The 24,806-nt window shown below is 36.6% G+C and overlaps 1 protein-coding gene across 4 annotated transcripts in view; it reads left to right on the plus strand.

Moving 5' to 3' along the window:
* The window catches only part of PHIP (pleckstrin homology domain interacting protein), a 119,316-nt gene extending 95,680 nt beyond the window's left edge, over positions 1–23,636 (plus strand). For 3 of the 4 annotated variants that reach the window (XM_055714372.1, XM_055714374.1, XM_055714375.1), the window contains 13 exons: positions 1,798–1,909; positions 2,122–2,183; positions 3,741–3,896; positions 5,799–5,919; positions 7,846–7,971; positions 9,979–10,051; positions 10,450–10,500; positions 10,790–10,939; positions 11,660–11,812; positions 13,856–14,019; positions 14,499–14,779; positions 15,101–15,262; positions 17,126–23,636. In XM_055714372.1, the coding sequence (XP_055570347.1) occupies positions 1,798–1,909; positions 2,122–2,183; positions 3,741–3,896; positions 5,799–5,919; positions 7,846–7,971; positions 9,979–10,051; positions 10,450–10,500; positions 10,790–10,939; positions 11,660–11,812; positions 13,856–14,019; positions 14,499–14,779; positions 15,101–15,262; positions 17,126–17,769 (2,255 nt within the window). In that variant the 3' untranslated portion in view covers positions 17,770–23,636. The remainder of the gene's footprint in view (positions 1–1,797; positions 1,910–2,121; positions 2,184–3,740; positions 3,897–5,798; positions 5,920–7,845; positions 7,972–9,978; positions 10,052–10,449; positions 10,501–10,789; positions 10,940–11,659; positions 11,813–13,855; positions 14,020–14,498; positions 14,780–15,100; positions 15,263–17,125) is intronic. The other variant, XM_055714373.1, reaches the window with a different exon arrangement.
* The last annotated feature ends 1,170 nt before the right edge of the window (positions 23,637–24,806 follow it).

A 24,806-nucleotide genomic window follows, 5' to 3' on the forward strand; every position in this document is an offset into this window, starting at 1 on the left:
GTTTGGTTCAGGTTTTTTGTTTTAGGGAAGTTACTTATCTATGATATTTGCATCACTTCATGTTAAATGTATATTAATATATGAATCCTTTCAGAAAGAACAAATTTATAAAGTTTGAGAAGTGACAGATTCTTATTTCTACTCTGATACTATTTATTGCATATTTTTGTCTTACAGTGTAGCTACAAAATTAATACTTGGGCTAAAAGCTATTCCAGTGGGATTCCTGCAGCTTTAGCTGTATGTCTTAGGTGCACATACCTGTCTCTTACACAGCAGCCACTTCAAGTTCAACATACATTTTACATTTTCATCAAGCTAGTGTTATCTGGTGATGCACAGTTCTAGAAAATTATGCTAAATCCTTCTCTAAGAATTTTTGGTCTACTGTCTGCATAGATGAAGTAACAGAGCACATTAGAAAAGGGTGGTTCAGGCAAGTGTTCTGTGGGCTTTTTCAATAATGTTTTCGGCTTTAGCATTCTGTCCATAGGAACACTGTGGCTCTTGAGAAATTGGAAGTGGCTGCCAGTATACGCTCCTTTAAGTGGTTTTGATCTGCTTAATGTTCAGCCCATGAAGTCACTCACATTTGTACCCACTCACATACCCTTGTAAAACTGATCACTTGGGAATGCCATACTGGGAGACTGTGCTTTAAGAGCGCTTCAGGATAATTTAGTCCTTTAAAATAAAGTATTGGCCCTTATTTACATTTTTGGACTTGTATTTCAGATATTTATTGTATACTTGGTTCAATTACGTTCAACACAATTAGGATTATTAATGGAAGTTTTTGTGCTAGAAGTAATTGTGCTGGAATTACTTGCAATCCGTTAACTTTTTTAAAAAAAAGTGCAGTAAGGAAAGCAGAACATTTTTGAGAATGTATTTACTTCCTATTAATTCAGACAACTGCAGGAAGCATTTGGCCAGAATGTGGATATATTGAAATAGTTCAAACATTGCAGCAGTTGAGAAAGTGTGTGTATATTCAAATCCCATGAAAGCAAAAACATGCAGTTCTTGGAATATCAGACTTAAGTTACATTTTTTCTTGTATTGAGTGACCTGAATACTCCACTAAAAATTGTTTCTAAATTCTGTGGCATGTTACCGAAAATGTTAGACTTTATGGTGGCATGTAATACACATATTCTCACGTGTAATTTATTTTTAATAATGCTTCTGACCTTTTTTCTCAGCTAGGTGAACACTTTGCAGTAGTGGAACTATTTAAAGGCATAGTAAATTACTTTGCTAACCTTTTGAAGAAGCTTTAATAAATTTTATTCTTTTATCAGTCAGATTGCATGCATAGTAAAGGGAATGAGCCTCTGAGTTACATTTGGGTAGCTGAGAAAGCCCTTCAGAAACTAAGGAGGAGGAGCTCAGCAGCATGTAAAATACCCTCCATACAAAAGTGTCATGGTGCTCAGTTGTTTTAAGGTAGCATGTAGTGTTTAATGCAAGCAGATTTGAATCCTAATGTTATAACACCCTTCATGTGAAATTAAGAAATAAACTCATATATAAAGAATATATAGATAGATTTGGAAAGCATTGATAATTTTTTTTAATGCCATGTTAACTTTTATTTTGGTTCAAAAGCAGCCTTCAGAAATAATTTAATAATATTTTTTTTAAACTGAGTATGACTCATGTTTGCCTGTTGATGCTACAAGTGTTCAAAAGGATTTCTGTATTCAAGATCAAGCCAAAGGTATGTAAAATCTGCTTTTCTTGAGAGGAGTAAGGTGCCTTGTATTGACAAAATTATTTTATGTTCTCACCTAGGTGATCGTTTCAGGTCAGTGATAGATGATGCTTGGTGGTTTGGAACAATTGAAAGCCAGGAACCTCTTCAGCCTGATTATCCTGATAGCTTATTTCAGTGCTACAATGTCTGGTTAGCAAATTTATCTTCAATCTTTTATTTTCATTAGTTATTTCATTTGAAGTATGACTGAGCAATTTGCTTTCATTAAATTCAGTCATGCATCTCACTGTCCAGTTTATTATAATACTGTGTGGTATATAAGTTATGTTGTGTTACAAACATTAAATAATCACGTGGTTGAAGCAGTATTAGTAGATAATTTAAATGTGGTTATTTTTAAGCTGGGACAACGGTGATACTGAGAAGATGAGCCCTTGGGACATGGAGCTGATACCAAGTAATGGTATGGTACATTAATAACATAATTTGCTTTAAGATTATATTTACAGAAGGAAAAAAGAAAAAGTTGTATGGTTTTACCTTAAATAATCCTGCTTCTCTTGGGGAATAGGGGAAAGGCCCACAAACCAGTTGCATTTGAAGAACATTTTAAAATCAATTATTAAACTAAAAGCAGATCAAGATAAAAGAACTGTGAAAAACGTGCAGTATACTTAGACAAACTAAGTGCACGTTAGAAGTAGGCAGAAGTGTTAGAAAAACTTGTAACAGATGCTGTACAGTTAAAGTTAACTTTTTGTACAGTTCGGGAGGATTGAGGATAAACCTCAGCCTGAGGAAGCTGGCTGCTCTGAGCCCTGTCAGCACGCCTGCAGGTGTTCGGTGCATTGAAGATGCAACATGTGCCTGTGAGATAGTTTGGTAATAGTAGGATTTACTCCGTGTCTGGCCCAGCACGTGTGGCAGATAGACCTGCTGCAGAGTGGACAGCAAAGCTTGGGCACGGTTCATAGACAAGAATGCGGTATTTCTTCTGGTCTCACTTAGGTGTTTTTTTTGAAGTAGAACCAGCATTTTTTCCTTGTGTTTTCTAGGAAACGCTCAGTAACATTGTCACTCATAAGTAACCATGTATCATTCTTAATTCTTTTAAGTTGTAAGTGTGTTCATTTCAACATTTCAGTTCAGTTCAACCCATCTTTTAATGGGTATCTCTTCATAAGTAAAATACGGACACTAAAGTGATAACATGACTATAATAATTAAAATAGGTAGGTAACCAAACTTGAACCTGTGGCTTTTATTTTTTGCTGTATCCACAAATACTAACTTCTTTTACACTTTCCTTTTAAAAAAAAAAAAGTTTAAGAGGAGCATTTTGCATTGTACACTGAAAATCTGCTGTTACATTACAAATTGGCAAAATTGCTTGGTCCTGAAGAATGCTAGGGTGACGGCACTTTTAATTTGCTTGCTCAGGAGCTCTGGTTTTGGCATTTGACCTCACGTGTCACAAACCGTGACAAGACGGAACCACTGCCTGGAGAGTGTTTTAGCATCAATATCAAAGTCATTTAAGCTCCATCTGAAAATCATTGACCATCCGTTACCAAAACTATATAAGAATTTGGGGTTTTTTTTTAAAAAAAAAAAAAACAAAAAAGGCAACCACAAAAACCACAATCACACACACAAAAAGCCAAGAACAAATAAACAAAAAAACCCCAACTAAACCACCCCAAAACAAAACACAAACTAACTGGGGTAAAGGAGTGTCTTGGTTGGTTCTAAAATAAATTCTACAATTAGCTATTCGGAAGAAGGTAAATCTTGTTTCTTGGAAGACTTGTACACCAAACTACATTGTGAGGATTTAAATTTAACATATAACAATATACAGAAATGATACTGGATGTGTCCAAAATGTCTTTGAGCAAATCAAGAACTACGCATTTGTTTTGGTTAGTAAAATGATGTTACACATCTTTGAATTACGGGTATATGTATTACACAAGATACAAAGATTTATGTTTTATTTAGTTTTCGTGTTACATTCTAGCTGTATTTCCAGAAGAACTGGGAACTAGTGTTCCTTTAACAGATGACGAACGTAGAACGCTGCTCTACAAACCTCTGGATGGAGAGTGGGGTTCCAGGACCCGAGACGAGGAGTGTGACAGAGTTATTGCAGGGATAAACCAGCTCATGACTCTAGGTAAATCCTGAATAATATGGGAAATGTTTTCCTGTTATATTTTTCCGACTATGCTCATCTGTACTTCTGAAATTACAAAACCGAATGTGATAAAACACATCTTTTACCTTTTGATTAGCTGGAACAAAACTTTCTCAGTGAGTACATATAAAACCTAAATTTTCTCCTGTTCTCAAAGGTAACTGTTGAGTTTTGGTAGATAATTTGACATATATGTGCTAGGGGTTTGTGTTTTACATGCTAAAACCAAGTACTTAATTTTTTACTTTAGCCCCCAGAATGACTTGTGGGGGCTAAAACTGCAAACGTTATGATGAACAGAATATTAAGTATATTACAGGCCGATGGAGGGGGGCATCTTACATACTTAGAGAATGGATAACTATGTGTAGATTTCCCCTTTTCTAATTCTCCTTTTCTCCCCCACATTGCCATAGTTGTGCAAAATACTGAGGAAAAAGTAGTTTGTTAACGTATGAAAAGGCACTTGCTATTTGGTTGTAGAGCAATTACTCTTCACAGGCAGCTTCTGAAAAGGTAATTGTTAAAACGTTTAACACATCACTGCCACATTTACATGATCAAAGATGAGTGTCTGAGGTGGAGGTCCATCAGTGAAACGCAAGCTGAATCTCAAGTCTTTTGTATATTTTGTGATGAGCAAACTGTGTTAAGTCAGCACTCAAATTCTGGGGTAACAATGGTCATAAATTATATATATAATTTGTCACAGACAGTTGTTGGTTTTTTTTTAACTGATTTTTTTTAAATAAAGCAAGGTAAGACACATTTTTAAAAAGCCAGAAAACTCTTTAACACTCGAAATATTTCTGGTACTGACGTGTCCCACATTATGGCTTCTTCAGTGTCATGCTGCGTAAGCAGCTTCCTATTGCTTCCAGAAGGAAGGAAGTATCTATACAGTTCAGTAATCCAGCTTACAGAATTACATTTTAAAAAGCTTGTGAGGAAATGAAATTTTAGTTATTTTCACTGTGTTGTCTAAGAGTAATGGTTTTACATTTTGCATTATGTTGTATGGCATACTGCTTAGTTTGGGATTTAACTAGAGCATATGTCGTGCGTATCGGTACAAAGTAGCAGTTGCTGGAACATTCATAAGTAAACAGCTTTTAGAAGAGGAGCAGTCTGTTTAGCAACAGCATATTTCCTGTTCTTAAAAGCTTTTGAGAGAGACATTAAAGGGTTTTTTTGTCTTTTTGTATTCCAGTATTTTCCCCTGAGTTATGAAATGTTAGAATGATGTGCCTAAGCACTCAGACTTCTAAGCACAGGAAGGAAAAAAAAAACAAAAACAAGTTTGTGCAGGTACAGAGATTTAAGTTGCTCAGCAGTCTTCTAACATTATGGTGGATTGGTCTTAGAAGGCTCCTTTACAGTTCGGTAGGGACAGGAGATTGTGTTTCACTTTTATTTGGAGTGTGGGCTTTCCCCATATCTTAATGAGATTGAAATAGTCCTGTAACTTAGGTGGTAAGAATTTTAACGCATTGCTTTGTTTGAAGATGGGAGAGTGGCAGTACAAAACCAAATTAAATGAGCCTGTGTTGTAAATAACGATACTGAATTGCACGTCTTCATATATGTATAATTCATACATTTGAATCTGCTTTTCAAAGGTGTATATTTTGCATATCTGAGGAATGTGGTGTTTCATGCGCATCAGAATGGGTAGTTGCTGCAGTGACTGTACTTGCAACTCAGCAAGCACTTCTATATGTAGAGTATCACAAATTGTTTGGAATATCTAGTTGGTGGTGGTTTTGGGAAGGTGCTATGCGTTTCAAACATGAGCATATGTTGCAGGGGATGAATCTTGAAACTGCTAAGGGGCTTTTGTGGTATATAACTGATTTTGGGGTTTTTTTTCATTCTGTCTAGATATTGCTTCTGCATTCGTGGCACCTGTGGATCTTCAGGCTTACCCCATGTATTGCACTGTTGTGGCGTATCCCACAGACCTCAGTACCATTAAACAAAGACTGGAAAGCAGATTTTACAGGTTAGATCCAAGTCTCAGTTCCTGCTGTGAAATACTGCTGACCGTAGTTTTTGGTAGCTCTTTGTCTTGTAATAAATACCCAGTTAGGAGATGGGTACAGGTGTGTGCTCTCATCTTCTATCCTTGAGCTAGGCTTCCTTTTTATAAAACTTTTAAAAGGATTGAACATCTCCAAAATGTATTTTAGAATTACGCGGCATTCAGATTCCTGCTTATGCAAATGGCTTGTTCCATGTGAGATTCAAACTGCAGGACCAGAGACTAGGTCAGTAAAATGACTCTTAGTCAAAAGGATTAAGTTTCCACTTATTTTCTTTTTTTAAATCTTTTTTTTTTTAGTAAGAGGAACCTTAGAAATATATTGAGTGTATTTATCCTACTGTGCTTTTAAAAAATAAATAAATTTTGCATTATCACTTCAGAAGCTACACAGAAGAGAGTTTCTAAAATTACTGGTCTTGAAATTCTAAATTGTTGGATAGCAATAAAAATAAGTTTAAACTTTTTGACACTGTTCCGACATTTTCCTAAACTATGATTCTAATTGCTGTATTTTTTTGCAGTAAATATCAGTGTTAGGAGTATTATGCTCCTTTAAATTACTTCTACTTCTTTTGAATAAACACGGCTAACGTTTTGTTCTGGGCCAAATTTCAAAGTTAATTTGTAGGACTTTATGCGTACTAACTGAAGACTGAATTCTAAATGAAAAATCACTTTTTCATTTTCAAAAAAGCCATTTATACATCATAATGCAGTAATGCACATTTATTGTTCCAATGTTTATTGTGTGATAAAAGTTAAACCAGCTTTCACTTCTGTAATGTACTGCTTTGCAATCAGAAGTGATGAGGATGTTTTGCTGGATTGTTTCTCTTGTTAAAAGAGTTAGGCGGTTATTTTAGATAATCAGTATACTTTTTCAGTAAACCTGGTTTTATTAGTTTGTGGTATTGCCAAGGCCTGGTTAGGTAATAAGCAGCCACTTTGTGTTGTGGTTTCCAGTGAAATTTTTTTTTTACCTCCCGCAGGAAAGATTGTTCAGATCACTTGTGATTTTGGTAGCTTTTCATGAGGCTTACCTTAAAACATACTTTTTTTCTCTTCTGAACCAGGAGTCTTAGCATGCCTGTGTGTTTTTAAAATATGCAAAACAAGACAAAAAGTATGGGCGTTCCCAGTCACCGCTGGCATTGTATAGATCTAAATGCTGGGGCCATAAACATGATTAAATTGCATCTAAACAGTTATTCTACACTACACTTGTTAAAATGATCCCCGGCTTAACTTTGCAAAACATTTGTACATCATGTTTTGCTGGTAGGAAAATGAAAGACTGCATATATTTGTGACTTCTGTGCTGTCAGAGTTTTTATATGAAATAGTATTTATTATCTTTATCTCTTTTTTTTTTTTTTTAAGATCTGGATCTGATTTTTTCAGTTATTTTAGCTTTTGTGCGTAATTTTTCATAATGTGACTATTCTATAGTTAGGTCATTAAATCAGACCTGTGTGAGGAAATCTGGTCGTTGTCTATCTGTCAGAAAAATGTATACTTTTAATGAATCTTTATAACTATTTTGTTAATCCTCAGCTGTAACTTCAGAGGTGGTACAGGGTGGGTTAAGGAATAATAAAAGCTGAAGTGTCACAGCTGGATTATCCCAAGGAGTGTCAGCTGTGTATCCTTAAATCCTTTTGTGTAAGTTCCTGCAGGACGTAAGAGCAGGAAGCCCAAGGAAGCTCCCTTCTGCTGGTCGCGTAGGGCAACATATTGAAGTGTGCATGTTTTCTGATGTGATGTAAAAAAACGGTCAATGGGGTAGTACATTGGAAGAAGAATGTAAGGCTTTTTCTCCTGTTTCATAGACATTGCTGGAAATGAAGTCGTGTTCTCCCCCCCCGTCCCTCCTTTCATATACAGGCGCCTTTCTTCATTAATGTGGGAAGTCCGGTACATAGAACATAATACTCGCACATTTAATGAACCTGGAAGTCCTATTGTCAAATCTGCCAAATTTGTCACAGATCTTCTGCTACACTTCATAAAGTGAGTTGCTTAGTAGGTCTGTTGTTATTCCTGTCTCTTACCAAGGTATTTAAGCCTTTTCAGATCTGAATTTTCAAGTGACGTAGTTTTGCAGCTTGAATAAACCTGCTGTCTGCTGTTGGGGCAGAAAGGAAGAAAGCTAATATTGATGAAGAAATAAGTTTGCAAAACAAGATGAAATTTTACAATATGTTGATTGGCATAGATTGGCATGGCATTTTATTTAGAGACTTTCTGCTAAATGATAAAAATGGGTCTGAGTATCTTCATGAAGTGATAGATATATTTATAGGTAAGTTAGGAGTTCTAATTCTGAGTTTGAATACTGCCTGTGTTAACATAATTGTGGGCATTTAATTCCGAAGTCTTTATAATGTGATTGAAAATGCAAAATCTAAACCGGAAGCTTTGTGGCTGACAGAAACAGTAGTTGTCTTTCAAATGTTCTTTTTTATTATTGTCTGTAGAAAAAGTCAGTGAGAAATGTTTCAGATTTGAGTCAGTTGACACATCTGCAGACCCAAAGTTTGTACAAAGACTTTACTATGTCCATTACTTTGATTTACTTGTACACAGGGAATGCTGCTGTTCCCACCTTTTAGAAACAGCAAGGTACTTCATTAGTTTAACAAAAATAACATTTTTAGTGATTTAGTTTCTCTAATTTAGTGTTGAATTGAATCTTGTTTTTTATTTTGTGTATTCTTAAGCACGTTGGCATTGCATTATGTATTTGGAAATCTAGGACTTTGACTCCACACCTAAGTCTTTGATACCTTCAGTACCTGTGATTGCTGGTACTGGCTGGACAGTGAAAAATACTTAACTTCTTCAGATGTTAAAAGTTTTGGTGAAATATACCTTTAGGAACAGGCATGTATCTAAAGAGGCTTCTCCGTTACTAACTGTTCTTTAACATCTTTGTCCTGCGTGTTTCTTTTTCTGATTAATTAAGCAGCTCAGGGTTTTTCAAAGTGTCTGTTTTTAATTGGCTTAGCTAAATTAGTGCAACACATGGATATTCTTATTTAATAATGGCCTATAGCTTGTGTCTATTAATATACTCACTTAAGTGAACTAGGAATGCATATAAATCCCAGAGGGTTTTGATGAGGCTTGGTTTTTTGGCTTTGGGATTTTTAGGGTTCTAACTGCAGGGTAGAAGACCTAGACCATGGAAGGCAAACTTCATGGTTCTAGCAAGAGTGAAGTATCTAGATGCCTCTGAGAATCTAAGGCTCAGAAAGAGACGACTGAGCCTTAGTTACCTAAATTACCTCAGTCTTCTAAAAAGCAGAAAATGAGGGGTGGGGTGTGTGTTGCTTGACCTTGTCTTACCTTCCCCCCCAGCTGCTCCAGTGATAAGCACAGTAGCCTGTTATTTATGGATTACAATTCCACTGTAGAGTTGCTGAGTCTTTATTCCTTTTTTCTGGTGGTTCGCATTGCTACATAGTAGAAAACCTTTGGACTTCCTTTTGTGTAGGGGTTTGCTGTGTTATACAATTGAAAATCGGTGTTTATTTTGCAGATATACTTGTGTAGGTTTATACAACAACAGTGTTAGCCCTTACACAAATAAACGTTACATTTCAAGTGTCTTACGTTGTGGGTACTAATGTATTAAATCGCTTTCTTGTACACTAAATCCACTAAGTGCTTCTTACAGAGCTAGATGGGCCCCAGAACCCTTTATGTGGTATAGTATTAGATTTTTCTAATGCTAATAAATTCGTAGTAAAAGATTATAATTTTTAATTTTAAAACAGTGACGCTATTAAATGCTCTATATTTTACAGAGTGCAGATAATATTTTTACAGCTTTGTGAACAGAAGATTAGCTTTTCTTATTACTACCATCCTTTTAGCATTCATATAGAACTAAACACTTTATTGTTTTATTTGGGAACGGTTTCATAAACATTTTCCTTATCCTTGGAAAAATAATAGTTGATTCCATAGGTGAAGATGGAAAATAAATGTTAGCGTGTGTTTCTTCTTACACAGAGACCAGAGTTGCTATGACATAATCCCGTTATACAACGCAATGAAGAAGAAAGTGTTGTCTGACTCTGAGGAGGTAAGTGGTTGTGTCTTGGATACTGGGATTGATAGGCTGGGGAAAGAGGACCTCTGTCTGTCCTGCTAGATACGAAAGTGCTGTTTTCAGTCACTGTAAGGGAGCAGGGTGTACTTTTCTGTCAATGAGATGTTTCTTTTTGTCAGCTGGGAAACTGGGTAAAAATCCAGCCTCTTCCCCTTCAGTGCAGTGAGCTTTAACTGTTTGCTGGAGAATTTAGATAACTTCTTAAACTTCTGAGAGGTTCTCAAAACCGACTGTCACTTGAAATGCTTCCCAGAGGGACAGGGATAGAACTGTAAAGACTCAACTTATAAGTGAAGTGTAAAAGAACTCACCTACTCATGTATGCTTATATTTTTTTAACCTTTTTATGCGACTCATTATCTTGCTCAAAGGAAGAAGAGAAAGATACAAACGTGCCAGGAACTTCCACTAGAAAAAGAAAGGTAATTTTTTTTTTTAATGGTTTATAATGCTATAAATACTTGGAAATGCATTTGTAAACAAAGGAATGTAAAACTGAAAATTGTTTTTATTAATCCTGTAATGTCAGCTTTTGGCAAGTTTTGAACTTAGTGATGTGTTCTATTGAGCTCTTCAAGGTAAAAGCATTTATGTGTGCTGCTGCATGTTCTGAATTCATTAATTAGAATTTATATCCTGCAGGGTCCCTTTTCCAGTAGATTCTGTAAAAACAGCTAGTTTTTTTGCTGACAGACAATATTGTCATTTCAGGATCATCAGCCAAAGCGGCGGCTACGTAATAGAGCTCAGTCATATGACATTCAGTCATGGAAGAAGCAATGTCAGGAGCTGCTAAATCTCATTTTTCAGTGCGAAGACTCAGAACCGTTCCGACAACCAGTGGACCTACTTGAATATCCAGTGAGTATTTTGGAACGGGAAGGCCAGTTATAATCTAGTTCTTAAGTGGTTGGCTTTTTTTTTTTTTTTAACTGTGACCATTTTTCCAACTCTTTTAATTGAAACTTCAGGCAGCAGAACTTCCTCTGTTTTTTCCATAGCCTAGAAAAAAAGTACTGTCATGGGCTTGAACAGGGTCCTGTTGAAGCCTGTGGAGTTTTGATTATTTTAATATTACTTCCCTAAATTGTCAGACGTCCGTTTGGGAAACTGCTCAAGTTTCATCAGGGATGTGCTAAGCCTTTCATCATATTCAAATACCCAAACTTCATAATTTAAAGCTAATTTGTAAAATCATTATTAGTCTTAGTAACAAGTTTGAGCTGTTAAGTCACCCAGAAAGCTTGTAGTCACACTTTCTTATCATGGTTATCTTCATGACAGTGTGTCAGTAATAAAACCCTTAGGACACAAAATTTTGAACTCTGTATTTCAGTAAATCTATTTAGAAAATGAATTAAATCTTGTATCACTTACTTTCGAACTTCAGTCCTGTTGACTATGTCTATGAGGGGTTGTCATGTATGAGTAGAAAAAAGCAAAATGTCTTAAGCAGTCTTCCATACCTATTTAAAGAGGGCATTTGGTTTAAACAGGTTTTTCAAATGCATCCTAATGAAAATGTTACATTAAGACTTGGGAAAAAGATCTGTAATACGTTGCTTTGCTATTTCTTAACAGGATTATAGAGATATTATTGACACTCCTATGGATTTTGCTACTGTTAGAGAAACACTGGAAGCTGGCAACTATGAGTCACCGATGGAGTTATGTAAGGATGTGAGACTTATTTTCAGCAATTCCAAGGCCTATACACCAAGTAAAAGATCAAGGGTAAGACTTAGTTTCTTCTTCTTGTTATCTGAAAGAATACTTATATCTGGAAAATAAAGGACAGAAACCGTGTGATTGATTACTTAAAAATATTTCTTATATTCAAATATTAATATTTCTGAGAAAGTAGTATAGCTTTGTATTTTAAAGGAAAGGAATGTATGCTGTTTAAATGCCTAAAGGTCTGATGTTCAGCAAGTGTGTTTCAAAGATAATATTTGAAAGCGGACCTAAAGGGAGAGCCACGTTAAAGGAGACATCTGTAGAAGCATGATTGTGGGTACAATAGTGGAATTTAACTGAGAAACTAGATTTTCAAACACACACGCAACACAACACACTTCCACTCTGAAGGTTGCCCAAAGCTGAAATACCAAGGTGGAGAGAGCAGAGGGTAATGAAATTCTGTGCTGTTCACCAGTATGCAGTGAGATTGTAATGAAGCATTTGGGATTTCTGAGAAACAGAACTGTTTACGTGAAGCACGAGCCTGCAAAGCCATTCTTACTGAGCTCCTACTGAAACGCCCTGCCAGTGGTTTAGAGTTAATAATATTTTCTCTCAAATTGACTTGCAGGCGCAGTATCTGTTAGCAGTGAAAGTTATAAACGTATACTTAAGCGTGTTCAAGGCTTCTGCGTAGCTTTTCTTTCGTAAGTTGTTAGACTCGAATTATTAATAGCTTTTATGTTTGGCTGTTCTAAGTAGCAAATTAATCATCAGGACTTTACTGTCTTAAAACATACAGCCAAATTCCTTAGTAGGTGACTAGCAAGAAGGACTGACCAGTGATTGATCTCTCCTCGGTCAGTAATAGACTGTCCCACTACCTTTTGGGGCTACCTAAGAATCAGTCTCTCGTCTTTCAGTTGCATCAAAGGGCAGGGCTTTTTGGGCAGGTCTGGATTCTCCTGTGGTTCTTCTTTCTCTTCTTGATCTCTGTGTCCCTGTCCATGGCAGGGGGGTTGGAACTAGATGATCCTGAAAATCCCTTCCAACCCAACCCATTCCATGGTTTGATGTGATTCCTCAAACCAAGATAGAATGCTTGAGAGTATCTTCGCTCTGTGTGATTGATTTCACAGATTCTTCTGTCATTTTTGTAATTTTTCATGTTTCTTCCAAATGTGCTGGTATAGTAGTAAACTTGTAGATCTCTTTTATTTTACGTAGAAGTGGAAGGTTCTGGCATGAAGAATTTTAATACCCCGAAACCTATGTACTTTCAGTGCATGTAAAGCAGAGCTGTTGAACGTTGATGTTTTTACTCTGACTTGTCATTCAGTGATATATTTAGCATCTTACTTTACATCACTGATGCTTACTTGAAGATTAATCCTAAACCTGTCAGCTTGTTTTTTCCTTGGCACATTAGACATATATTTTTATATAGCTTTTTACATATTTTTCTTGTGAAATTTCTTTGGATGTCCTCTTGAGTAATGCATGCGGAATCTGTAACACTGTTTGTTGTGGCACTCTGATAGTTTAAACTGTTTAATATTGTCTTTGTATTTCATACACTAAGAAGGTGCTGTGTCCCCTCTGAAAGTATCTATAGACAGTTCACTTCTGTGTTTTTTGTTTCCGGAATTAATAGCAACTGTGCTGAGGTAACTAGTTGTCATCTAAACTGAGGCGGAGTCTCTATAAATCATCCAAGGCTAGAGGGGCAGGGGGAGGGGAAGTGCACCTGCATAATTCTGGTACATTTATTGTACCTATTGCAACCAATTTAACAGTAGTATCAGTTCATCCATAAGAGGAATAGACTGGTGTTCAAATATAAGATGTAAGAATGCAACTTAATACAGAAGTAAATTCTATTTCTTGACCTTAGGTGGCTTTTCTATTTTTTTCCTTATATTACAACTGAAGGTTGCATATAAACTTTTCAAAACCATGAAAATAGTTAAAAGTAAACCTACACATCGGATTAGTGGAAATTTGTTGAGGCAGACTGTCCTTACTTCTCTAGCTGTTGTTCAATGATAAGTAAAAATGATGCTTTGGAAAAATATAAAATTTGTGTGTGTTTTTTAGATTTACAGCATGAGCTTGCGCCTTTCTGCTTTCTTTGAAGAACACATAAGTTCTATTTTATCGGATTATAAATCTGCCCTACGCTTTCATAAAAGAAATACAATAAAGAAACGAAGGAAAAAAAGAAGTAGAAGCAGCTCAGTTTCCAGTAGTGTGGCATCCAGGTACATTTAATTCCTTTACAGTATTCATGAAATGCTGCGTAAGTTTGACATACCTAAACAGCAGAACGTAGTGTGGTTTTTTTTCTTAATACTTCCTTTACTATTCCCTATATTGCAGAGTGATATAGCTTTGACATGCAAGTTCCTATGATGTGGAAGAGTTTTAAACTTTACTTAGAGCTGTCCTAGTGTAAGTGCTTAAAATTCAAATAACTCTTGAACATGTACAGTAAAACAGCATCGTTAGGATAGTGATTGCATCACGCTTTGTCAAATAACTGTAGCATTGATTGTGAAGTTTCACTTCTCAGAGGCTCACAACTAGATGAATTTCCACAGCAAATGTCGTATTTTTAACATACTTCATGCAGAGATGATAGTTTTACTCCCCCGGTCTCAGACGCTAGCATTTAATTTTATTTATTCTTGTACAATTAAAAAGTGGCATTCCAGGATGCAAATTGTTACTCCTTTTGCAGCCCTGAAAGGAAGAGGAGATTAATAAAACCTCATCTGAAGGCAGAAACTTCTGCCACCTCTTCATGTTCTGCACCTGCACGGTCAACAGCGCCGAGACACGCTCCACCTCAGATGAATGGAAAAGCAGCTGAAACCTCTTCCCTTGTGCGGACTAGAAGCAATAGGGGGGTAACAGATGTGGCTGTTACAGAGCAACCATCTACTTCTTCAGGAGCAAAGCCTTTAACAATAAAGCCTTTAATTACAAAGTCTACTACTACTGCAGGGTCAGGAAAGTCAGGCAAGTTGGGGATTTTTCATTGGTTTTGGTTTTTTTTTAAGCTGTGAATGTTTTTAAACATAAAACTAGCTTTTTGGAAATCTGAACAAACTTGTCTCAGTTCAGACTGGTTCTGTGTTCAAGCTGCTGTGCCATTGAGGTTCTCAGAGGAAAACTGAACAAGTCAGGCTATGTTGTTTTATCCAGGAAGCTTTCTCACTCTAGATCGCTGATTTAAATTGATTGTTTATAGTAGAACGTGACTTCCTTTTTAGCCAGATAAGATTGAATGTGGTATAAAGTATTTAACTTGATTTTTTTTTTTTCTTTTTGTCCTTCTAGTACTGGAGAATTCAACCAAACATTCCAAGAACCAGAATATTGTGTCAATCCCTAGTCAGTCTGATTACAGTCATAACACTAGGAATAACTCCACAAGAGAAAATCCTGAGAAAGAGAAACAAATCAAGCGCAAAGTAAAATCTTCCACTGTTAATCAACAAGGTACAGAGTTTCTTTGGAACTTCCTACCCCCAGTTACTGGTGTTGTGGCTGTTGTGTTGCACTTCAGTTGTCATAATTTGGGAGTGGGGAAACGGTATGCAGTGTGATTTAGTGGAATAGGGAAGGCTAACAGAACAGCTCAGTCACAGTTAGTTTCCTTCTTGATAAATTGTTTTGAGTATTCTTTTATCACCATCTCCATGGGGTGATAACTGCGTTGTCTAGCCAATTTTGATACGTTAACGTATCTGTACCTTCATTTAAATTATTACAAGGGTCATGTTATGAGTGCTCAGATTCCAGTATAGACTTCTGCGGGGTCACACTTCAAACCCTGTGGGATTTACCTAATAAAACTGATGTGGGTTATATTTGGGTCAGTGAATGCTGAGTGTAATGACACTCTGCACAACCATGAGCATAAAGATCAGAGCATCCCAGCTGCGCCTTTTGTTCTTTCATTTTTTGCCTCAGCAAAATAGAACTGTGCAGTGTTTACGGTTTGTCTTTAGTATATTTGTATGGATTGACCAGACCTAGTTCCACATAATCTTCTGACGGGAACTTGCCTGGTGTTTTGATGCCTGGATGCCTTAAAACTCAAAGCTTCTGTGGAGACTGAAATAAGATCTAGTCATAAACGCTTTCCTGTTTATGAAGGAGCTTTGAACTGTTGCGAAGCTGCTGTGAAGCAGCTAGATCCGCTAAACATCTTTTCTATGAAGGTGGAGAAACAGTGGTCTGCAAATTGGGCCTCACATAATTAATCGGGTTACTCCTTGCTTGTACTTCTCATCTCCTTGAGGATTATTTGTTCTCTCTTACTTCTGAAAAAGCACCTTGTGGTCTAATAAATTAAGTCATCTGTCCATTCCTTTCAAGCTTTTCTCAGCTGTTACCACATTACATGGCTAAATATGCACCTGTTACATAAAATGTAACATGTAAAATCCACAAACTGGATGTTTGGTCATGTCAGAGGTATCTGAGGGTTGTTGACGTGATCCCGTCTCTCCTGCACGTCCAGTGACACGACAGTAGAGGCCTGTGCTTGTAGTGCGCGATAGGGCACACTTGAACGCAGCAGGAGCTGTCCATGAATGTTCCGTCAAAGGACTGGATGGACTATCGAGCTGGCTAAGAGTCTCTTACTGGTCACGTTTTAGGCCAGGGCTGTGGTGTCAGAACATCTCCATGTGGCGTGTCCCACGGAGGCAGTTGAGTACCTCTCGCTTAGCCCGTAAAAGTCTCCAAGCAAATACCTCGTATCCTGCATCTGTTATGTCAGGAGCGTGTGCAAACGGCAGACTTCGTTGTTAAAGTCTCCCACATTTCTACCCTTTTCCTCACTTATTGTTGAAACAACCGCGGTCTAATGAACTAGCTATAAGGGATGTGACCTCAGGCTGAAAGAAACTTTTTGATTTCTCCAGAGAAGACCTGCTGTGAAGCATTCCTGATCCTTGCAGCAGTGCTTCTTGAGCAACTTTTTGCTGCTGCTGCTACCAAATGGGAGGTTTTGTCCACTGGTGGCATATAAGTGAATAAAAACACTTGAGCTCTTCCCTTTTTCCCTCTCTTCTTTCTTTCCCCCTGCCTCCTCTTCTTTTTTTTTTTTTCTTTTTTCTCCCACCCCCCCCACCCCCCCTTCAAGCTACCTTGAGCTAAACTCAACTAGAAGTTAGTCCTTATTGCACACTGGAATGAAGCTTTTTGAGCTCTACTTTGGGCTTCTTAGATTTTGACAGGTTGGCAATCACTGTGAATCCGTTCAGATATTTTAGTGAGAGTTTTATTAAGGCAGTGTGAAAATTAATGTAAATGCAAATCTGTTACGTGGTATCTATTCTCATTTCTTTACAGCAGATTGCAAGAATAACGCTTTGGCATCAGGAAGCGTCCAGGTAAACGGACATGGAGGACAGCCTTTGAAACCTCCGGTTAAAAGAGGTCCCGGACGGAAACCGAAGGTGGAGACGACTAACAGTAGCTGTGAAGTGGTGCACAAGAAAAGAGGCCGAAAACCAAAAAAGCTACAAATTGTTGAACAGCAAAAGGTTGCAGAGCAGAATACAATCCAGACTGCAAGGGATATACCAGAAGAAGCCTCTGCTTCTACCGCATGCAATTCTCTTTCTGAAAATAATATGAAGGAAGACTTGTTACAAAAAAAAGGCCGTGGGGGTAGAAAGCCAAAAAGGAAGATAAAGACCCATCAGCCAGGCTCGGACCTCTTAGTTCCTGCAAATGTAAAAATGCAAACGAGAAGCAGGAGGAAAAAGATAGATGAGCCTATGGAGGAGGGCTCTGAAGAGCTTAAAGATTCTGAGCCTCACATGAGAACTAGAAACCAGGGTAGGAGGACAGCCTTTTACAATGAAGATGACTCTGAGGAAGAGCAACGGCAGCTATTGTTCGAAGACACCTCCTTAACTTTTGGAACATCTAGCCGAGGCAGAGTCCGAAAGTTGACTGAAAAAGCAAAAGCTAATTTAATCGGTTGGTGATTTTTACCAAGGGTTTTACTTCAGAATGCTATGAAGCAGGTACAGTTAAGGAACAGCAGAACAGACTTCTGCTTCCCTGCTGCTATTATGGGTTAGAAGAACATGTTCTGATTTGGGGAGAAAAATCTAGCAAAAAATAAACTGAAAGAACATTCTTTGAAAGAAATATATATTTTAAACTTTTGCTATTTATTGCCCTCCAAATAGGTTATGCATTTCAACAGTCATTTTGTTCACAGTTGAGAGTAATTGAAGCAATTTCTGACTGACGTACAGAGTTGAGAACTACTCTGTTTTAGTAGCGCGTAGTATCTCTACACAATTAAAAAAAAGGTGATAGAACTTTTAATGCCACAAACTGAAAACGGAAGTCTTATTTTTGACCAAGCAAGGTACACTTTGATTGTAAAGTCAACTTGCCTAGGAAGGCAGATTTTGGCAAACAGTGGCAGTAATTCACTTACATTTCTGTTAAATACAGAAATACCAAACTTAAATCTCAAAACGCTTAATTTCAGTTGTGATGGAACATTCAACTGCAAAAGGAGCCTAGCACAGGCTGTTGGTTTATCCAAGTTCTGCCAAACATAGCAAAAATGTAAACAAAATATATATATATATCCACATTGGAAAAAGTTTGACTAATGTCTAATTTTTCAGACCTTGATTCTTGTATCAATCACTAAATCTCTGTTTATTGTGCCAAAGACTGAGAATCAGTGCAGTGGAAAGCCTTTTTTTCTTTTTGAGTGTCAGTACAGCATACCATTTGCAGTGATAAAAGCTGTGTATTGTTTTAAATAGTAAGTTGTTAACATTGTTCTGAAATGTATCCTTTTTGGTACTTTTGGTAGAAAATAATGCACTGGTGGGGTCCTTTGACAGAGATGTTTTAGACAAAATGTATAATTGGTTAAAGGATTCAAGGAAATTACAGGACAGGTATGGAATGATGATGTTTACTTTCTGATCCAGATTGATTGTTGTTTCTACAACTTTAGACATGCTTAAGAGGCTAAAATGACCTACAAAGAAGAGTGTATGTGTATATATTAGTATATACATAAACACATACATATAAAATATTACCCAGGTATAAATTTTTTTCAGGATTTTTTAGATAGCACTAGAATTGAAAATAAATTTTAAAATGTCATACTTTATAGTTTAATTTTAAGGGGAAGATTGGTTATTTTCAATTATTAAGGTTAAAAGGCCAAATCACTTTTTATGCAATCATGTTTTATACAGTGGTCTCATTGCACATTGTGTTTTTCTGCACTTTTTATGGTATATCACGCTGACATAAGTCAATATACACCCTAAAGAAAAATTCCATTTAATGATTGTGCCTTGTATTCTATTATTTCTTGCATCCTTAGTAAAATTAAGTTGTCTATTGTAAATGATAACTATATGACTTAGGGGAATGTATTGTTATATGTACTGCTCTGGAAAAGAAAAGCAGTTATTTATTTGTTTATGGTACATTTAGTTATTTTATACCTTTGCAAACAAACTTTAATACCATTTTCTATCACTTAAAAAAAAGTATTGTCCAGTTTTAAGGAAAAAAATACGGAAGTAGTCATATTTTCTGAGATCTGGTATGGTACAAAAATGTAACCAAAATTTTCTGGGTTTACATTATTTTGCAGGTTTGGATAGTGTGCAAGTTCTGTGGGTTTGGGGTTTTTTTTGGGGGTTTTTTTTTGGTTTGGTTTTGTGTGTGTGTGTGTGTGTGTGTGTGATCTAACTTAGTTGAAAAAATAAACCTGAAATGAAACCTCAAATCTGTACACCCTTAGTTAATAATAACTCTGGGGTGGGGTGGGGTGGTGTTTGTTTGTTTTTTGGTTTTGTGTTTGATTTTTTTTTTTTTTTTTTTTTACAAACATCATCTGCAATATCTGGAAGGGAGGGCATACAGAATTAAGACCTTAAATTTGCACAGATTCTGTATACTTATTTGAAGTCTGATTCTTCACACTTCTATTTTCTGTTACCAAAAAAAGCTTAAATTTTTGAACACAGAACGTTGGTATTTGGCACCAAGGGGAATAAAAATATGCTACTGTGGAGAGCAAATTAGTATCCACCATACCTAGTTTTCATTATGCATTTTGCTACAAAAAATGATGAAAATGTTTTCCAGATCCTCTTTGAATTGTTATGGATATGAATTTGGGGAGCAGGGATTAGTTTGCATTTCATTTGTTGATATATTTATTTTTTTCTAACAAATACTTCTTTATCATTCAGTTAAAACAGTGTCACTAAACATGAGATAAGATAACAAGCTATGGTTGTGCAGTTGCAATGCAGCTTCACAATTCACAGCTAATTGATTCTACTTGTTAATTTTGTCAAGTCTCACTGATGAAGGCAATCATTTGAAAATGTGTAATTTCCTGATGTTATCTGCATTGTAATATATGAAATAGATTATATCTAAAATTGAACTTCTGTATTTACTCCATTTGTAATAATGTTTTATATGGCATGTTTGTGTATATATTTATATATCAAAAATACCTTGTATGTAAGTTTCGGAGCCTGAAATAATATGTGTTCCCTTAACAGTAAGTAGAAAATTGTACATCTTAATTTTATGAGAATAGAAGGCCTTACTTGCAGAACATGGGTACTGCTTCCCACCCAGTAATATCGGTGACTTTAGCCAGTAATTTTTTAATTCGTATTAGACACATCAATGTTTTTCCTTTTAAAATAAATAGTGGATAATTTGGGTCAAATTTTTTTATAGAAGCAACGCTAGAAAATTATTAGAAATGAATACCAGATTTATTTAAAAGTTATATTTTTATAATTTAATTTCACTAGGTTGCAAACTTTATTTATGAGACTTTAGTCACCATCAGACTGTGCATTTTGGTCGGGGAAAAAGGTGTTATTAGAGGTTGTTGTAATATACTGTATCAACACAGAAAAGGAGCTTTTGATTACAAAGTCTTAAGTTTTTTAATGTGAGCAATAAACTATTGGTCAGTGTTCTGAAATAATTTAAGAACTGTAGTTACATGCATGTTTTATAATGCCATCGCAAATACCTAACAACTGGTTCAGAAAATGGAGTATCAAAATCTCATGTGCTTGTTTCACATTTGCATTGTAAATAACATAGGTTCATAGTCACATACACGCAAACGATCTTACAGACCTGGCAGCAATTAACACAGTTTAAGTCATTAACTTCATTTCTATTTGACGTGGATATGAGGATATGGTTCTGGTATTTCTACTCTATACTGGGAAACGTTAAAATTGGTATATACCGCTGAGTGGTATCTTAATAGCAGTGTGTTCCCTAACTGCCGATGAGGAAATAAGTTCTGTTTCTGTGATACCAGTGTGCTCTAAATGTTTGACGGAAATCATTGTACCTGTGCCTACATACTTAACAACGCTCTAACCGCTTTGTTTCTGTTGTTAGTGTGTTCCCTGGGAACTGAACTTCAATTTTACCACTGTAGTGTTCATTATTGTCAATATTGAACTAGAGCTCTTTGTCACTCGGCAATGACCAGTGATACAACTTTACGGAAAAATGTCTTCCTCCAGTGATTTGACTGCTGTGATATAGATTTACATATGTTTATTTGTACAGTGTCCGGTTTGTACATGTGACCAGTCTGTTGATAGACTTGTAAGATTGAGTTGGTTGAGTTAAATATTACTATGGCTTAATATTTGTAAAACTCTTAATTGATAAAGGACCCTGATGCAGCACGTAGGATAATATTAATATCTATAAAAAAATAAATTGTAGTATAGAGACAACTTACTGTATTGCTGTACAAATATTTTTTCAAGGACCAGTTCTGATTCTGTGCCCAGAGGCTTTTGTCTTACCAAAAAAACGACTACGTAAAACAAAAAATAGTCTGTCCATTCAGTAACTTCAAGCTTGTTACAATTTTTACACCACATTGTTAAATCTTTTTGCTCACATTTGTCGGATCAAGGACTACAAGTAAATGCTTTAGCGTGTAATTTGAATTTAGGCACACGTTAAATGGTTGGCTGGTTCTATAAAAGCAATAGGCTTAACTGGACGGGACCCTTTCACCCTGCACTTCGTAGTAGATGGGAGGTTAGAAGTTCCTAAGCTCGCTTTCATCAGCGTTCGCATTTGATTTGAAGCATGCAGATCTTGCTGAGATAATTTTAACATATTGTTGGTCAATCAAGATACAGCCATACCACAATAGTTACACTGTGTCCCAAGTCCTTACCTTACTCTGAAGTAGTATATTTTATCCACAGTGTTTTTTCAAAGGTTTGGGGTTTTGGTTTTTTTTTTTTGAGGGGGGTGGGTGTGGGTTGGTTTGTTGTTGTTTAAGAGCTGAGTGTTTAACAAGAAGTGAAATACAACTGGAACAGTGCTACAGATGTGCTGTGATACAGATGGTAGAGTCACCTTAGAAACAGCAAAAGCTCATTTTCTGTTTACTACCTAATGAAGACAAATTAACTGTGTAAAATTATTATATATTTTCTTTTATCCCTGCAGTACTTGTAACAGATTGGTTTCCAAGGGGACCTAGATATTCAACCGATAAAAGGGCTGTTAGTTTTCCGCTGTAAATTGCTGTATATACATCCTTGTTCATATGCAGAGGAAAGTGTATTAAATTTCATAAAATTGGCCAAGGCTTGACAATGTGTTTCCAATAACAAATCTGGTATTGACAGCTTACAGAGTTTCCTGGTTTTGAATCGGGAATACGGCTTGTACACTTTCTGCTGTGTCTGGAGGAAATAACAGGTAGCTTTTAAACTAGAGCTAATCTCTAGGTGCACTTGCATTTTTGCTAATTTTAATGTGGGAATTCACTGTGTCATTTTTACAGTGTGTTAGAGGAGGAAACACACCAGAAAGACTAGATTAAAAGACATCTTAAATGGCAGAAAAAAAATTATTAGCTGCTTTTTTTTTCCTCTCCTTTTCCCAAGGTTATAACAGCCTCGAGGCATCTATAGAGAAACCTTATATGCTGCAATAAAATAAAGGTGAATAAATTTAGCTTTTAGGCGGTAGGTAGTGAGGCAAGTAGTCATTTGGATCCTTTTAATGCAGATAAATACATCAGGAAATTAACTTCAAATAATGCAAACAATATATTTTAGGGAGGGAAGGTAGTACTATACTATGAATTTCTACCCTGAAAGAACCAAGAATGAGGTCGTACAAATTAGGAGTAGAAAGAAATCTGGAGTACCTATCGTGTACACATGCCTGTATGACGTACGTGTCCTGCTCTGTGCTTACAGCTGTGTGTGTTGGTTTGCTAATACACGGAGACCGTACAGAAGTTACATTTTTGGACCATACTGAAACTGCAGAAGTGTGGTGGACAACTGGATAATGATCTTGTGTGAATTAAATTCTGTCATAATGTTTAAATATGTATAGAACGGAGCTCAACTTCAAGGAAATGACCTAGAAAGGTTAATTTTGAAACTGACACATTTTCAGATTTAAAATTACGCTTATTTTGTACAGAATTATGTAAAACACGAATCTGTTGTATGTAATGAGTAACAGTTTTGAAAACTATAATTCTTTAGCTTTATCAAGGTTTTTTTCCTTCCAGAAATCTAGATTATCATGTTATAACCTGAAGTATCTCACCAGGATAACAGTGCCCTTTCTTTTTGTACATATGGATTGGAAATTTCTTTACTGTTATGTGGACACTTTCTATGTTAGTTTTGATGCATAATACTTTGAATCCTTTTATACAAACTAGAATGTATGTGTAAGAATTACTGTCACTGCAATGTAGTAACTACAAACTTATTTTTAAATAAATAGAAAACATGTTTTTCTAAGCTGTCCAACAGTGTGTGTTTCTATCTAGTAATGTACCGGTTTATGGGACAAGTGCTAATGCGTTCTTCGAAACAGCCTAAAATTGGCTCATTTTGATTCCTCGTGGAATATGGTATAGCTTTACGTGGTAGCATGGTATATAGTGTATTACGAGGGAACAGGCGAAACTACAAGCTTGATATCACAGCTTGATAGAGCTCAAAATCTGCTATTTTGTAGGGTTTTTCACAGAAACCCGCAGTTCTGGAGGCAGTGTAAAGGCACTGGCATGTGGCACTGAAGACGCCACGTTGCCAGTCCTCTTGGCTCACTGTCACCTGTGCAGCAGGGTGCCCCTCATCCTCCAAGGAGCCACCCCTGTTCAGGTGACAGCTGTTTGGACCAGAGCTACGTCCAGTTTACGTGGAAATCTCTGCTTCCCAACAACTCTAGCAGAAGCTAAAAGCAGCTAAGCCGAGCGAAGCCCCCCGCCTCCCTGCATGTAGCGGTACAGGTCTGCACTCTGGTTGCCCTGAATGGGTGATGCACAGAAAAGGCAGTGACGGGATGTGTTTTCCCAGTGGTGTGCGTTTGGTTTGCTTATATCTACGTGTTTCTGCTCAATAGATAGAAAACAAAAGAAGTGTTTGCTGTTTCAAATACTGCACCGTGTCGATCCTGTTTAATTTCATGTGTTACTTGCTTTATCAGATGATCTTTTCCTCCTTACGCACCTTACCTGAAACCACAGGGGAGAGAGAGAAGAAACCCTTAACTCACCTCACAGATGCAGGTATGTGTGCTGCTGAGTAGTGGGATCGGGAAACGGTCATAGCAGAACAAATTGAGTTCCCAGTAGCTTTCCAGACATGTCCCCTACGGAGTCTGGCAAAAGCAAGACTTGTTTTGGCATACGAGGAAAAATCCGTTGTGTCAAGAGTATCTGTGTGAGTTCTAGTAATCGGCGTGTTTGCTTGGAGAGAAATAATTCTAAAATACTCGAAATGCAACGCGTTTCCTTCCCTGTTTCTGCGTAGTACTAGAGGTGGTAGTTCTGTTTGCACATGCATCTTCAGTATTACAGTACTCTAGCAGTAATGGTGCGCTCTTCCAAAAACGAGCCACCCCAGGTCCGGGGTTTTATTTTTGTTACTGTGAATAGTCTTAAGCAGTTCATGATCGCTTTTGTTTTGAAAAGATC

Source organism: Falco cherrug, chromosome 6 (assembly GCF_023634085.1).
Source record: "Falco cherrug isolate bFalChe1 chromosome 6, bFalChe1.pri, whole genome shotgun sequence".
Lineage (NCBI taxonomy): Eukaryota > Metazoa > Chordata > Aves > Falconiformes > Falconidae > Falco > Falco cherrug.